This window comes from Lissotriton helveticus, chromosome 1_1 (genome assembly GCF_964261635.1).
Source record: "Lissotriton helveticus chromosome 1_1, aLisHel1.1, whole genome shotgun sequence".
NCBI lineage: Eukaryota > Metazoa > Chordata > Amphibia > Caudata > Salamandridae > Lissotriton > Lissotriton helveticus.
This window is the reverse complement of record NC_136057.1, coordinates 1,780,866,244-1,780,883,414: the sequence shown is the minus strand read 5'-3', so window position 1 is coordinate 1,780,883,414 and position 17,171 is coordinate 1,780,866,244. Positions and strand designations below refer to the sequence as shown.

The 17,171-nt window shown below is 47.8% G+C and overlaps 1 protein-coding gene across 3 annotated transcripts in view; it reads right to left on the bottom strand.

The window, feature by feature from the left end:
* UBN2 (ubinuclein 2) overlaps window positions 1–17,171 on the bottom strand; it is a 647,497-nt gene that overhangs the window by 569,150 nt on the left and 61,176 nt on the right. For 2 of the 3 annotated variants that reach the window (XM_078640321.1, XM_078640331.1), the window contains exon 3: window positions 15,948–16,049. The exons of the other annotated variant lie outside the window; for it this stretch is intronic. In XM_078640321.1, coding sequence (XP_078496447.1) covers window positions 15,948–16,049 — 102 coding nt within the window. The remainder of the gene's footprint in view (window positions 1–15,947; window positions 16,050–17,171) is intronic. 3 annotated transcript variants of the gene reach the window in all.

Genomic DNA, 17,171 nt, shown 5'->3' with positions numbered 1-17,171 from the left:
AAAAAGAGGAATGAAGTCACTGCACAGGGGTGGCACTACATTGTGACTCAGTGTCGTCATCATGTTCAGAGGCAGGACAGAGTGACAATAAAGGCTGATCTTCACAGTTGCAGGTGCTCAAGAATTATTACAAAGGTTTATGGATCGAATCTGGCACCTGAAGAGATTCAAAAAGAGCAGCTAGACTACAGACTTAATTTTTACAAAATGGAACACCTATTTCATGGACTCCGGCTCCTCTGTTCTCTGGTGAGTGTTAGAGCTGGCACAGTGGGAGGGAGCACATACCCACTGACTTTAAGATGGCCGTGTGTAACATTATTACCTCCAGGGGTCTTCCATTACAGGCACTACTGCTAGGTGCTTATTGTTAATCTCCATCCCTTTTCAGCCATATAGCCTTGGTCGAACTCGGACAGGAGGGCGCTGAAGCGGGGGGATAGGTGCGGAGCACACTGAACGCAATCTGACGCCTCCGGTAGCTCCCACTGCATCCAAGGGGCACCCTGGGTGTGACAAGAGCCGACTCCCATGGGTGGAAGATGTCCAGGAGAAAGCAGCATAACCCCCAGCAGGTCATCTCTGACTGCGAGACTCCACCGGCTCCGAGAATGGCATTTCAGACGCCACCAATCAAGTTCAGGCAACAGCCGCGCCGTGACCGGCGCCCATGATGGAACTTTTTAACGATGCCGCCTAGGCAGAATCTAGAACCTTCTGTATGTACTGCGGTGCCCGAGCAACCTTTGGCCGATGACCGGTGGAGCTGCCCTATGCAGCCAAAGAGGAGTTTGGCTTGGGTTCACCCCTCGGCCGTCACCTACCAAGCCGGACTTCGGACACTGTTTTTCCTCGTCTCCCGTTGTATTTCTTACCCCCTCCACTCTTTGTTTATGCTATGCTTTTGCAACTCATGTAACTATTCTCCAGCACCTATTTGGCTGTCACCTACACAGCTGGTCTTCTGACATTCTTTTCCACTTCTCCCAGTTTGTGTCTCCTTCCCTACCCCTCCTCCTCCCTCTTGTGATCCTTTGATTCAAACTGATGTAACTATGTAACCTGTAACTTGCTGATTCAACTGATGTAAATTACAAAACTGAACATACAGAATTGAGGCCATTCAAAGCACACCTTGTAAGTTTCTTTTTTAGTCTTAGCTAAATAATAGCTTAATCAAGGATTAATATACCCTCTATTGGACAATGAAACAAAGTAAAACAAACAAGTTCCAAGAACGAAGATCCAGGCAGTTCAGAGTCAATTCAATGTCAATCTGCTTGTGATTTCATCAATTCTTTATTAGTATTAAAAAAAATCGTACAAAATCTCCCAGCACGCAGTTTCCCAACACGCGTTTCATCTTGCACTAAGACTTTCTCAAGGCATAAGTACTGGTGGTGAATATCCAAACGTCAACTGGAAGAAGGAAGGATCACAAATCTATCCAAACGCGGCGAACCAAATTCAGAAGTCGCCGTGGGTTCCCAACAAGATTTCTAGGTACAAGCAGTCATAGATGTAAATGTTATCCCCACATGTTCCTAATGTCGAACAGTCAGAATGTCAAAATGTTAGAAACTATACCAGCCCCAAGGAGTTCTATCAGCTGGCCAAAAATTAATTGTAATAACTTCTGTTGGGTGCAGAATCGTGGCGTAGTCAAAGGTATACGGCAAAATTAAGTATCTTGCAGGGTACAAACTTGGGTTATCAGTCAATATTGTACAGGACACGTTATTATAGCACACTTGGGTCACAACTCCGGCCCATCAAGTGTGACTTTAGCCACTTGGAATGTTTGCTGTTTAAACAATACCCGCAAAAGGAGACAAGTGATACACTAGTAGATCCGCCACAAGGTGGACATCGCCTTTCTACAAGAAACACATCTTTCCCCTGGTGATCGGTCCCGTTTTGAAGGTTTCATGGGGCCCACACTGTTACTTTGCGAACTACAGCAACTACGCTAGGGGCACTGCCATTCTCATTCATAAACGTCTTCCCTTCAAATACCACTCATCCGTATATGATGACGCTGGCAGATTTGTGATTGTGGAGGGCACACTATTCAACCCTAAGATTGCGCTGGGATGTATATATAGTCCCAACATTGACTCGCCTGATTTTTTTCATGCCCTCCATTCAAAACTGCTACAACTAGGCTCTACAACCATTCTTTTGGGGGGGCGACTTTAACGTCACACTCAACCTGGCATCGGACAGTACATCCTCTGCCCCAGACCCTAAGCCAAGAGCACGTAGAGCCCTGCACTCCATGTGCGATCACCTCACATTACTAGACTTGGGACGAATCTGGGACCCGGCCCACACCACGTTAACACATTACACCAGCGTCAGGGACACTTGGACACGGCTTGATTATTGGTTGGCCTCCCCTGAAATATCTAAATGGTTCCACAGCATAGCGACATAACCCAGGTCGTATTCGGATCACTCCCAGGTATTACTGGACTGTTGGTTTCTCGCCCTGAAGGGTTTGAAAAACAGTGGAGATTCCCGAACCGTGCCCTAGATGACGAAGCGTTTAAACAAGACCTCTATGTAGCCATAGAGGACTATTTTGAATTAAACACTGGCTCTGTGGATTCGGAGGCGGTGCTGTGGGAGGGATTTAAGGCCTACATGAGGGGGATATGCATCTCAAAAAGTTCCAGGGTGCTTCGCGACATACGTGGCACACTTTCCCGTTTAGAGAAGGAACTGGCTACACTGGACACCGCTCAGACAGCAACTGCCGATCCGGGCTACACCATGAAACGAGCAGTGCTGCTCTTCGAATATAAAGAGGTAGCAGACAGGGAAATACTTTACATGGGGAAATATCATAATGCCAAAGTTTATGGAGAAGGGGAACGCCCTGGACGAGTTCTAGCACAAATGCTTCGACCTCCTTACGCGAAAGCATACGTCACAGAACTCCACTCCACATCAGGGACTACACTCAAGGACCCACTGCTAATACAGAAAGAATTTTTAGCTTATTTTAAGACACTATACACATCCAGACTAGGGCAGGACAGTACCGGTTAAGAATCGTACCTTTCAGAGATAGCGTTGGTATATTTGAAGAAATATATGCAAGATTTGTTAGAGGAGCCCATCACAGCGGACAGCATAAATGAAGCCATTACAGACCTAAACCCATCCACAGCCCCCGGGTTGGATGGATTTACAGGCGAATTCTACAAAACCTATAAAGGCCTTTTGATCCCTCGACTTTTAAACGTTTATGCTGAAGCTCTAGAAAAACCACAGCTCGCTCCTACCCTACGAGAGGCGGTTATTATTCTGCTCCCTAAACCTGGCAAGGACCCACTGCACTGTAGCTCCTATAGACCCCTTTCATTGTTAATAGACTATACATTTCTGGCCAAGGCGCTAGCGTGCCGCCTCTCACTACTTATGGAATTTATAATATCTCCTGCGCAATCAGGTTTCATTCCTCATTGATCTACTGCCTTCAAACTCCCCACCCTTTTTAACGTCTTGCACAGAATAAATCCGGAGGTTCCCGCAGCCGCAATCCTACTAGACCCCAAAAAGGCGTTCGACTCCTTGCAATGGCCCTTTTTTCTTTCCATAATGCAACGCATGGGAATGCCCCAGGGATTCATTGCCACTACGGCTTTGTTATACACGCAGCCGACAGCTCGACTCCGGCTAAACGTCACCATATCAACCCCCTTCACACTATCAAGTGGCACGCGGCAGGGTTGCCCCCTCTCCCCTTTAGTGTTTATTTTAGCAATGGACTCACTGATAAGACATTTCCAGGAACAACATTTACACAGGGGACTGCAATTCAACACAGGTCCGCTGTTAGTTTCCCTATACGCTGACGACACTATCCTATATGTTCAAGATCCTCAAACACACCTAGACCCTCGCCTCAGGGAGATCCTCAGATTTGGCACCTTCTCGGGGCTAGGGATAAACTGGCATAAATCAGTTATATTCCCCCTCACGGCTTGCACAACCTGATGGTTCCTGGAATTCCCTTTGGACTGGTGCGAGGACTCCGTAAAATACTTGGGGATACATATACATTTAGACACGGACCAGATTATACGCCATAATTACGGGGTGGTCATTTCTAAATTGGAAACACAAGTCGACTCCTGGCTAAAACTTCCCCTTTCCATGCGCTGGTAAAAATGATTGTACTCCCAAAATTTTTATATATATGTTTCACAATATACCAATCCCACTCACTAATACATTTTTCAATACTCTGAGGTCGCACCTGATTAGACTGGTATGGGGCGACAGGACACCCAGAGTAAAGTGGGAGGTAATGACACTTCCCTGCGACCGAGGAGGCTACGGGGTCCCGGATCTTCAATTATACTTTCTGACCGCTAAATGCAGTTTCGCACAAACATGGTATCACCCAGACGCAAGGATTACATACCTGCGCCCAGAATCTGATTTAGTTTTACCCGACACACTTGCTACCATACTACCCAATGACTTCCCTAGAGACCCAAAAGACATACAGCCAGTCTCTACCACCAGCTGGGCATGGCTTAAGCTGTGCGGTATCACTCGTACACAAATGTTGTACTCCTCCTCTCTTCTGCTTCCTAATGTCACTTTCCTTCCTATAACTGGCGAAAAGCTGGTACAAAAAACCTGTACTAAATTTAATATTGCCAAGATTGGAGACCTCTATCCAGCTGGCCATGTTTTTGGCCCAGAGGATATGTCTACCTTTTTAGATGCCACGTTCAAGGACAAATTTGTTTTGGCCAGATTACGTTCTGCCCTGAGAGCCCGGCTCCCTGAATACCCGCTAGAACCTCCCTCATTTTCCCCACTTACGTTGGTGATAACTAGCAGCAAAGGATTCCACATTATATCTCACTTGTATAGGGCGTGCTCTGACCTGGTCCCACTGGACGATAACAGACTGCGTAGTGCATGGGAATTGGACGTAGGCAACCCAATTACTGATGAACAATGGGCAGCCTGCTGCAGAGTTACTAAAACAGTATCCCTCAACAGCAGGCACAAATGAATACACCTTAAATTTGTATGTAGAATCTATATTACACCGGCCCGAATACATAGGATAGACCCCACCAGATCGCATTGCTGCCGGCGCTGTCAGGCCCCACAGACTTCTCACATCTCGCATGGACATGCCCTCGGGTCCGCGCCTTTTGGGTAGCTGTACACAAACTATTAAGCAAAATGATACAGATTCCTCTGGTGCCATTGTCCGAGATAGCCCTCCTGGGATATGTAGTTCGGGTCCCCCTGAAGGTGCGCAGATTCGTCGCTATCTCCCTACTTCTAGATAAAAGAGAGGTCGCAGTTTATTGGGGTAGCAGGAGGGCACCGGCAAAATCTGGCTGGATCCAAAAGCCTTTCGACCTGCTCCATGAAGAGCGACCTGTATGCAAACACTGTCCCGCCCTCCTCCAGGCCGAAAGACATATGGGGGCCTTTCCGGGCTTTCCTTGCGTCTCAACAGCAAGATCCGCCCTCGCAACAGGAGCAGGGTTTTGAACCAACGGGGGTGGGTTAGAGGAATGAACCGCATTCATGTATGTTCCTTGACACATCCCCCTTGTATATAACACACGGGCCCATAGTGCATCCTGGTGTATGTGGATAGAGGGAGTCTTTGGGCGGGAGCCGTGGGAACGACACCATGTTGGACCGCTTAAGGGAGTCTTTATGTGTATCAAATATGGTATTGTCATTAATTGATTGCTCAAACGTGCCTCAATTGACCTATTGTGCTGAATGTGTTCAAATGTACCCAATGTATACTACAACTGAACTCTGTGCTCTGCTTTTCACAAAATGCTAAATAAAGTTTAAAACAACAAAAAAAAGTCCAATCTGAAGCAATGACTCATCTTTATGTTGCTGAGCCTGAACTTGGTAGCCACCTTGGGGAGAAATTCTCTCTAACAAGGTATCAAAATTAGAGACTGTGATTATGGAGACCAGGAGTTTCTGGCAGGACATTTTGTGCTTCCTTCTGTTGCCAAAACAGAAAATTTAACTTTCTGGATGACCCCAAGCAAGAGATGATGTCCTACAAATGGTTCCTTTTAGAGTGCATTTGTGCTGTTCTAGCAAATGACAGCTCAGTTTGCCTTCGTAATCTGTGAACAGCAGTCAGGTAAAAACCCTTTGCCAGCATCTAGTGGCTAATATTCTAAGCTTCAGGTAGAGCATACTTGAAACACTTTCCTCAAGAAACAGGCTAAAAGCCTCCATCAAGCCCAAAGACATCAAATGAAATCTGAAAAAGAAATTGGTGTTACCAGCCAATACCGCTCTGCAGAAAGCAAGGGCTATGTCCTGAGTTTCACAGAGCAGAAGAGGGTGGGCAGTTTGTCACTCTGTTGGGAATCATGGGCCAGATGTACGAAGGTTTCCGTTTACATTACTTAAATGGCGACTCCGTAGGAATCGCTATTTATGCAAGCCACAGGATATGTACAAAATGTGCAATTCCCAAATAGCAATTCCTACAGATTACGTAATCACACTTAGATATGCCATTGCATTCCCGCCAATGGGTGAAATAGGAAATGGTTTGTATTTCCCAAATTGTGATTTCCTAATAGGAAATCGCAATTTAAGAGAAGCAGAGCCAACGGTGCCATTTAGCTTAAGGCAACCTGAATTTCCTAGCGCACATATGCCCTATGAGCATATGTGCGCTCTATGTCACAATAAAAAATGCATTTTTAATGCTTTTTAGGTCGAGCGTCAGCGAAAGACCTATTGTGGCCCATATTTGGGAATGTAGACACGAGAGGGGCACGAGCGCAGATTTGACCTCGTGGGCGTGCACGGCGCCGTGCCCCTCTCGTGCCTCATATTCCCGTGCGCACACAGCCAGCCCCCACACCCCTGCACACACACCACACAGGCACACATACACACACAGGCAGGCACACACACAGGTACAACACACGCAGGCACATACAAGCGCACCCCCCACCCCCCGCTTACATACACACACACAAACGCGCACACACACACACACTCCCAACACCGCTCACCGGGCACACGCAGGGCTTCCATCACTGGGGGGGCGGGCACCGTCAATGTGCCCCGACGCCCCCCCTCACCGGCTCTTCTCGTCCTGTCCCTCCGTGTCCAGACTCCGCAGCCCGCTCCGCTCCGTTGTTTCTCCGCCCCTTCAGGACAGTTCGTGCGTGTCACGCCTCTCCTTTCTCCCGGCCGGAAATCCTATTTGCGTGTCAGACCTCGTTTTCACCACGCATTTTTTGGTTTTGTTGCTGGCTTGTTTAAGTATGTGACAACATCTTTTCAATTATTAAAAGGAAATTGAAACAGCCCTGCATTCAGTTGTGTTGACAGGGTTTGCAATAACCTCAGAAGTTATTTGATTTTGCAGGCGAAATTAAGAACGTAACACGATTTATCTTCATTAAAAAATGCATAAGATAGTATGCAGTGCGATGCAGGTTTCGAAATACATTTTTCAAGGTTCAAACAGTAAATATAATTTTATTTTGCAAGCCACATGTAGGCATTTATTTAAGGAATCTGCTGATTAATCTGTTGTCGTTATTTTACAAGTTGATTGTGCTCAACTTTTTAACGTAACCTTGGAAGGTAGTTTGAAGTTTCCACAAATAAAGTGGATTTTGTAGTGCTGTATTCCACTATACTGATTGTACTGAATTTTTCATCATTTGTTTACATGTTGCATTACTAATTTTCGTTCTTAAAGGTGCATTTGCTTTTCTTACTGTGACAACATTTACGTGCCAAAAGAGGGTTGTAATTTAAAGAAGTATTTGGTATTGCAAACAACATTTGGATGTAGTGTAGAATTTATAGAGATGCCTCTAAATGAAATTCATGTCTATTACTAGGATTTATAAGTGGCATGCATTTCTCAGAGAATACACTTGGGGTGATTCGTTTTTGACTGAATGCAAATGGTCAAAAATATTCATAGAAAAGCATCAACATTAGAACGCGGCTGTCACCAGACATATGTTTTTTCCCAACTTGTCTATTTTTGTGTTCTACCTCCAGTCCCACCCAATTAGGTTACTAGTGCTGCTCTGTGAGTCTAGGGATGATACCTTAGAAGTAAGGTTCAAATTAATCTGTGTTTCAAATGGTGTGAAGTTACTTTTTAACTTTGTCAGAATTATTTAGTTTTAAAAAACATTTGATCAAAGTGCTTACGAATACTTATTTATTTAATATTGTGTGCCATTGAACCCTTTTGCATTAGAGCAACCCACTACCTAACATGTATTGAAGCCCCTGGAAAGCCAAAGCACATTGTTGCGTTTACTTTTTGTGTTTCAGCATGAAGGTTTAGAGTTTGAGCTTTCAGATGACTAGTATAGGTCCAGATAATTTGTCCATTTTGTAACTTCACCTGCCCACAGACAGCATGCAGAAAGTCATTGTTGAATAAAGCCGCCAATCTATACTTTTTTATCCTAGTAGTCTTAGCATATCAGTTTTTTGTTTATTTCCCAAAGGTTGGCAGTGCCCTAATGCTGCATCCTTCACGCAAGCATCATATTTTTTAGGTCTCGCTGATCTAACATGCATGCGTTGATGATCTGCAAGAGTTTAGTAAGGGACTTTTAAAAATGTTCCCAAAGTCTGCAGGCGGATCGGGCACAGTGCATGCGCGCCGGGCTTGCGCACCATTTGTCCGCCTGCAGCTGTGGGAGCAATTTCGCGGCCGCTTTGATGTTCAGTGAGCCTGGCGGCCACTGAGAACATCAAAGCAGCCACGAAATTGCTCACAATTTGCCACCCCTCCCTTATCCCACTTCCTGCTTGTTTACTTTAGAGATTCACTGTCGAATTAGGTGCGAGTTGTCAGCCACATCTTTCCCACTGCGTGGCACTGCCGATGTCTCTCTCATTCGGTTTTACTCTTCATATCGCCGATGTCTCTCTCATTCTGTTTTACTCTTCATATCACTGGTGTCATGTCGTGTGGCCTCTGAGTCTTCCGGCGGAGTTTGTTTCTTGCTCACTCTCTCTGGTTTTGGCTTTAAAGCAAATGACAGGTCTGGTTTCCAAGGAGAAAAGCCAAAAATTATTCAGGCACTGACCCCATCAGGCCACTTAAATATTGGCAAGTGGCTAGCGAGGTTATCATCGGGTCCGTTTCCATTTAGTAGCTAGCCAAGCCTTCTGCTATTAACTTCTAAGTCTTGGGAACGCTTCCCCGTGACTTCCTTTTGTAAACATGACCTATAAAGATCACTTTTGAAAGTAGTTTAACGCGGACCTCTTCGGATGTTTAAATGCAGCTTTTTATGTGAAAGTGCGTGCTGCTGCGGCTACATTGCAAGTCACACTTCTCTTTTGCTGCTGAACATTAAGTCATTTGGACTTTCCCGACCAAACAGATACATTTCAATAAGTGGCCCATTATCCTTGTATTTGGCGGAAGGTTTTTAACACAGGACCTCTTCCGAGATAGGCCTGGTGTGTACTGAGAATGAGGCCCTTCACTGCACTAATGCGGAGCCGTGGAATGGCTAAATTAGCATTTTCTGTGCAAGACTTAACATTAATTCATTTATCTTCCTCTCCTTCGAGTTTTTAAAATAATACTTTTATCGCTGTTCCTTGAACTCGAGCATAAATGGGCATACATAAAAGACATTTGATACTTAAATGGATCAAACTATTTGGACCTAAAAGAAAATTAAAATTTGGCAGCGCCGCTTTTCCTGACAAAATAGTAGAAAGCAGTCAATAATTACACCAGAAGAAAATGCCATAATGTGTTTATAGTGTTATATACGAGTTTCACTCTTAAGTAAATACAGGCACTAGGTGGTCACCTTATGATATGAAAGATATGTCCAAAAAACAGAACTCTGCAAATGTACACCGTGACACCAGGTTATTTGAGTCATTTTCTTGCATTAGACGCGATTATTTGCATTCCTTAATTGCGGACCGGGGAAGCCACGAGAAGAATTTGGCAGGGCTAGCATCTGTTATACAGTAATTTTGGTCTTAACTTGGTTTATGCGCTAGAGGTGATTTTTGCACAAAGTTAATAATTTCCGCTGCTAGGTAACAAAACACCTATCAGCCTTCACCAGTGATGCCCACAAGGCGAATGAGGTGACAGCCAGGGATGCATGCAGTAGAGGGATGGGGGAGAAGAACGTCTTCGAGGCTGCCTGCATGCCTAATTTTCCGCCATGTGTTTTTATTGCCTTTCTTTGTAACGCGATCCGAACACATTATGCTTCGTTTCTTTTGAAACATGCACTGGCAAGCCATGGGCATGCTGCAGCTCCCGATTTATGTAACTGCTACTTTCAAGCTTGTGAACAGAAGCTGCTCGGTTGCAAGTTAAATGATAATTCAACCCCCCACACGCACAACCCGACACACCCCACACACGCAACCCCCCACACACACGCAACCCCCCACACACACACGCAACCCCCCACACACACACGCAACCCCCCCACACACACACGCAACCCCCCCACACACACACGCAACCCCACACACACACGCAACCCCCCCCCCACACACACGCAACCCCCCCCACACACACACAACCCCCCCCACACACACACAACCCCCCCCCACACACACACACACAACCCCCCCCACACACACGCAACCCCCCACACACACACGCAACCCCCCACACACACACGCAACCCCCCACACACACACGCAACCCCCCACACACACACGCAAACCCCCCCACACACACGCAACCCCCCACACACACACGCAACCCCCCACACACACACGCAACCCCCCCCACACACACGCAACCCCCCCCACACACACGCAACCCCCCCCACACACGCAACCCCCCCCCCACACACGCAACCCCCCCCCACACACACGCAACCCCCACACACACACACACACACGCAACCCCCACACACACACACACACACGCAACCCCCCCCACACACACACACACACGCAACCCCACACACACACACACCCCCCCACACACACACACGCAACCCCACACACACACACGCAACCCCACACACACACACACAGCCCCACACACACACACACAGCCCCACACACACACAGCCCTACACACACACAGCCCTACACACACACAGCCCTACACACACACACAGCCCTACACACACACACACAGCCCTACACACACACACACAGCCCTACACACACACACACACACAGCCCTACACACACACACACACACAGCCCTACACACACACACACACACAGCCCTACACACACACACACACAGCCCTACACACACAGCCCTACACACACACACACACACACAGCCCTACACACACAGCCCCACACACACACACACAGCCCCACACACACACACACAGCCCCACACACACACACACAGCCCCACACACACACACACAGCCCCACACACACACACACAGCCCCACACACACACACACAGCCCTACACACACAGCCCCACACACACACACACAGCCCTACACACACATCCCTACACACACACACACATCCCTACACACACACACAGCCCCACACACACACACACACAGCCACACACACACACACACACACACACACACACAGCCCCACACACACACAGCCCCACACACACACACAGCCCCACACACACACACACACAGCCCCACACACACACACACACAGCCCCACACACACACACACACAGCCCCACACACACACACACACAGCCCCACACACACACACACACAGCCCCACACACACACACACACAGCCCCACACACACACACACACAGCCCCACACACACACACACACACAGCCACACACACACACACAGCCACACACACAGCCCCACACACACACAGCCCCACACACACACACACACAGCCCCACACACACACACACACAGCCCCACACACACACACACACAGCCCCACACACACACACACAGCCCCACACACACACACACACAGCCCCACACACACACACACAGCCCCACACACACACACAGCCCCACACACACACACACAGCCCCACACACACACACACACACAGCCCCACACACACAGCCCCACACACACAGCCACACACACAGCCCCACACACACACAGCCCCACACACACACAGCCCCACACACACACACAGCCCCACACACACACACAGCCCCACACACACACACAGCCCCACACACACACACAGCCCCACACACACACACAGCCCCCCACACACACACAGCCCCCCACACACACACAGCCCCCCACACACACACAGCCCCACACACACACACAGCCCCACACACACACACAGCCCCACACACACAGCCACAGCCCCACACACAGCCCCACACACACACACAGCCCCACACACACACACAGCCCCACACACACACACAGCCCCCCACACACACACAGCCCCACACACACACACAGCCCCACACACACACACAGCCCCACACACACACACAGCCCCACACACACACACAGCCCCACACACACACACAGCCCCACACACACACACACAGCCCCACACACACACACAGCCCCACACACACACACACAGCCCCACACACAGCCACACACACCCACACACAGCCACACAGCCCCACACACAGCCCCACACACAGCCCCACACACAGCCCCACACACAGCCCCACACACAGCCCCACACACAGCCCCACACACAGCCCCACACACAGCCCCACACACAGCCCCACACACAGCCCCACACACAGCCCCACACACAGCCCCACACACAGCCCCACACACAGCCCCACACACAGCCCCACACACAGCCCCACACACAGCCCCACACACAGCCCCACACACAGCCCCACACACAGCCCCACACACAGCCCCACACACAGCCCCACACACAGCCCCACACACAGCCCCACACACAGCCACACACACACAGCCACACACACACAGCCCCACACACACACACAGCCCCACACACACACACAGCCCCACACACACACACAGCCCCACACACACACACAGCCCCACACACACACACAGCCCCACACACACACACAGCCCCACACACACACACAGCCCCACACACACACACAGCCCCACACACACACACAGCCCCACACACACACACAGCCCCACACACACACACAGCCCCACACACACACACAGCCCCACACACACACACAGCCCCACACACACACACAGCCCCACACACACACACAGCCCCACACACACACACAGCCCCACACACACACACAGCCCCACACACACACACAGCCCCACACACACACACAGCCCCACACACACACACAGCCCCACACACACAGCCCCACACACACAGCCCCACACACACAGCCCCACACACACAGCCCCACACACACAGCCCCACACACACAGCCCCACACACACCCACACAGCCCCACACACACACACAGCCCCACACACACACACAGCCCCACACACACACAGCCCCACACACACACACAGCCCCACACACACACAGCCCCACACACACAGCCCCACACACACAGCCCCACACCCACACAGCCCCACACACACAGCCCCACACACACACACAGCCCCACACACACACACAGCCCCACACACACACACAGCCCCACACACACACAGCCCCACACACACCCACACAGCCCCACACACACACCCACACAGCCCCACACACACACAGCCCCACACACACACACAGCCCCACACACACACACAGCCCCACACACACACAGCCCCACACACACACACAGCCCCACACACACAGCCCCACACACACAGCCCCACACACACACACAGCCCCACACACACACACAGCCCCACACACACACAGCCCCACACACACACACAGCCCCACACACACACACAGCCCCACACACACACACAGCCCCACACACACACACAGCCCCACACACACACACAGCCCCACACACACACACAGCCCCACACACACACACAGCCCCACACACACACACAGCCCCACACACACACACAGCCCCACACACACACACAGCCCCACACACACAGCCCCACACACACAGCCCCACACACACACAGCCCCACACACACACAGCCCCACACACACCCACACATACAACCCCACACACAACCAATTATCTATCCCACTCTATCGCCGTCACACACACAGCCCCACACATACAACCCCACACACAACCAATTATCTATCCCCCTCACTCTATTGCCCTCACTCTATTGCCCTCACTCTACCTATCGCCCTCACTCTACCTATCGCCCTCACTCTACCTATCGCCCTCACTCTACCTATCGCCCTCACTCTACCTATCGCCCTCACTCTACCTATCGCCCTCACTCTACCTATCGCCCTCACTCTACCTATCGCCCTCACTCTACCTATCGCCCTCACTCTACCTATCGCCCTCACTCTACCTATCTATTGTACTCACTCTATCTATCGCATCACCACAGTATCACTCAGCACCACGACAGCATCACTCAGGGGCACCACAATATCACTATGTGCTACCACAGCATCACTGAATGCCACAGCATCACTCGTCGCCACCACAACATCACTCAGCACCACCACAGCATCAATCTGTGCAACGATTCAAAAACAACTGGTTCAAATATGTTCTCTCAATGTTTCAAACTTTATTACAAATGTCACTAAAAGATGTTAAAACTATTGGCATTGTAAATGACAAAGCTATTAATTTTACTATTTTCAAAACCAACACATATATCAAACATTTGTCATTTACAATACCTATAGCTCAAACTTTCCTAATGCGAGACCTATTGCATTGCAAATGCTTGTTTTTATTTTGCATATGATTACCATTGACTTGAAGTCAATGGTAACTGCATTTCCTAAATGGCCAATTCGCATTTAGGAAATGCTTTGTACATGTGCTTTAGGAATCACAAATAAGTAATCCCTATTTGGGATTCCTAAATCGCGGTCACAATTTGCGACGTTAATTGATACTGGTTTTCCCCTTTGTATATCTGAAAGGGCCATTTAGCATTTCTTAAATAGCCAATATAGCGATTAGGCCAGTTAAAAAATGCTAAATGGCTTCATACATCTGAGTCCATATTGAAGCGCGGCATCCAAAATTCCTAAAGGAGCTCTATCACAATCACAAGTAGTCTTTTTATTAGGGTGGGAGAGGCCATCATTCCTGCTTTTTTCATTAGTTCATTCACTTTCAGAGTGGGGTTTTATCCTAATGTACTGTGTGCAGCAAATTATCTATTTTAAATAAAACACAACTTGATTTTTTTGGAATGTTTTATCTTATGTGGATATTTGGAAAACAAAAAAAAATGTGAAAATGTATGTTCCCATATCTTGCACATAAGTGGAAATATTTTACCTTTTATGAATAGCAGAGAAAATGCCATGGTGAAGAATCTTAAGCTTTAGCCTCAAATTTATTTATGAGGACTCCTTACAGTTCATAACGAATTAGGAATTTTAATAAGTTTGAAAAGATGTTTGTTCACACTAGATCCATGACTTACTACAGGACCCCATTGATCGTGTAATCAAATTGTTCTAGTGCTTTTATAGTAATTCCCCATAAAGAACATTCAGCAAAACTGGCTTTCAGCCAAACAGAATCTTCAAGCTGCCTCTTTAGCATTTCACATCACAAAGAAACTCCCTACAGACACTTCTGTGGATACCCATAGGTCATCTGAGAATTTGCAACACATGATTCTGGAATAGTTCCTTAATGTAAACACTGAATAAGATTATTCCCTGAAAACTCTCATAACTATCAATATGGCAGCTATTACGTTTTGATACAGTGGCCACAAGAGACAGTTTGACACACCACATGGCAGTGTTATACATGCCTCTAGTATGAACACATCCTTTATATAAGCCCTACCCCTCTGCCTCATTAAGCAGAACGGAGGAGAATCACTCACAATTGAATTCATTCACTTTCACACCAATCCTCACCCCCTGGCCCCCAAACTTTTACTTACAGCCTCAGAGTTATCAATGAAGGGGTCCGTCTCATCATACCCATATCCGATGTCGATGAGGTCTTGCATACGGTCTTTGCGATGCTTGTGAACCTTCCCACCCTACAAAAAGGATTAGATAGGCATTAAAGAATGATTTGAAGCTGAACTATCAGTGAAGGCCAAGTATACCACTTCTATAACAAGGCCATAATGTTTAGTGTTCCTGGCTCTCCATTACCAGCCTGAGGAATGTTGTTAATGTAGCATTAAACGTAATTGCCCAAAAGCATTAGAAATAAGGATCCAGTATGAAATTTCATCTGTCCAGCCAAAGAGCCTTCTATGCATTGCACTGGAACCGATAAAGTGCACTGGCGAGCAAGCAGAGGCACTTAGCAGTAAGATAAATGTTACATATTTGTAGTTACAGATTTCCAGACTGTGCATACTCCTACCGGAAAGACCTGCAAACTCATGAATGAGGGTGTCCCAAATCAGTCCCTTGTGTTGTTTACTGCTAAAAAAAAGACGTGAGGCATCTGGAGCTGGTCTCGTGAAACCAATTAAACCTTAACTATCCTCCCAAAAACCCAGAGAAGCTGTAGGAGTCACAAGGAAATCTACAACATAACATTAAGCTGCAAAAGTGGCTCCAGATATCTAAACTTTCCAACATAAACCCACTCTACAGACATTGTGGCTGTTTAAGATGGTCTCTCACACTACATGGCCAACAAAAGCTATTACTGTGTCCGATCAAAACACATACGTAGATGCACCTAATGTCGTGAGTTATCCACAAATCCCTCCATTTCTGCATTCTATGTCATCTCTCCAAAGACTACTAGCTGCATATGCCAACAAAAGGCAGAAGATGTGATATTGTTAGCCACATTGGCTATCCACCCACCACATGTTTTGAGATGTCACGTCTGGAGCTAGCTTAGCCCTTGGAGGTTGGAAAAAGGCTTCCTAAATCCAATGAGATCTAATAATGCATGTTTTACATTCCTAGTACAGTCCTATTAATTATGGTACTAGAAGGGTCCATAACTGGTTCCCAGATTGCATTCATAACGTTTTGTAATTTCTATAGTGCTGTACTCACTCTTTTCAAGCCCAAACATCCTCTCAGACAGCGAGTGTGCCATGCAGCTCCCTTATCTTTTTGCTTTCCCAATGCTCTCAATCATATTTATTTTTTCTTTTTTTTTTTAAAGGGGTGTCCTATAGCCCTTCAAA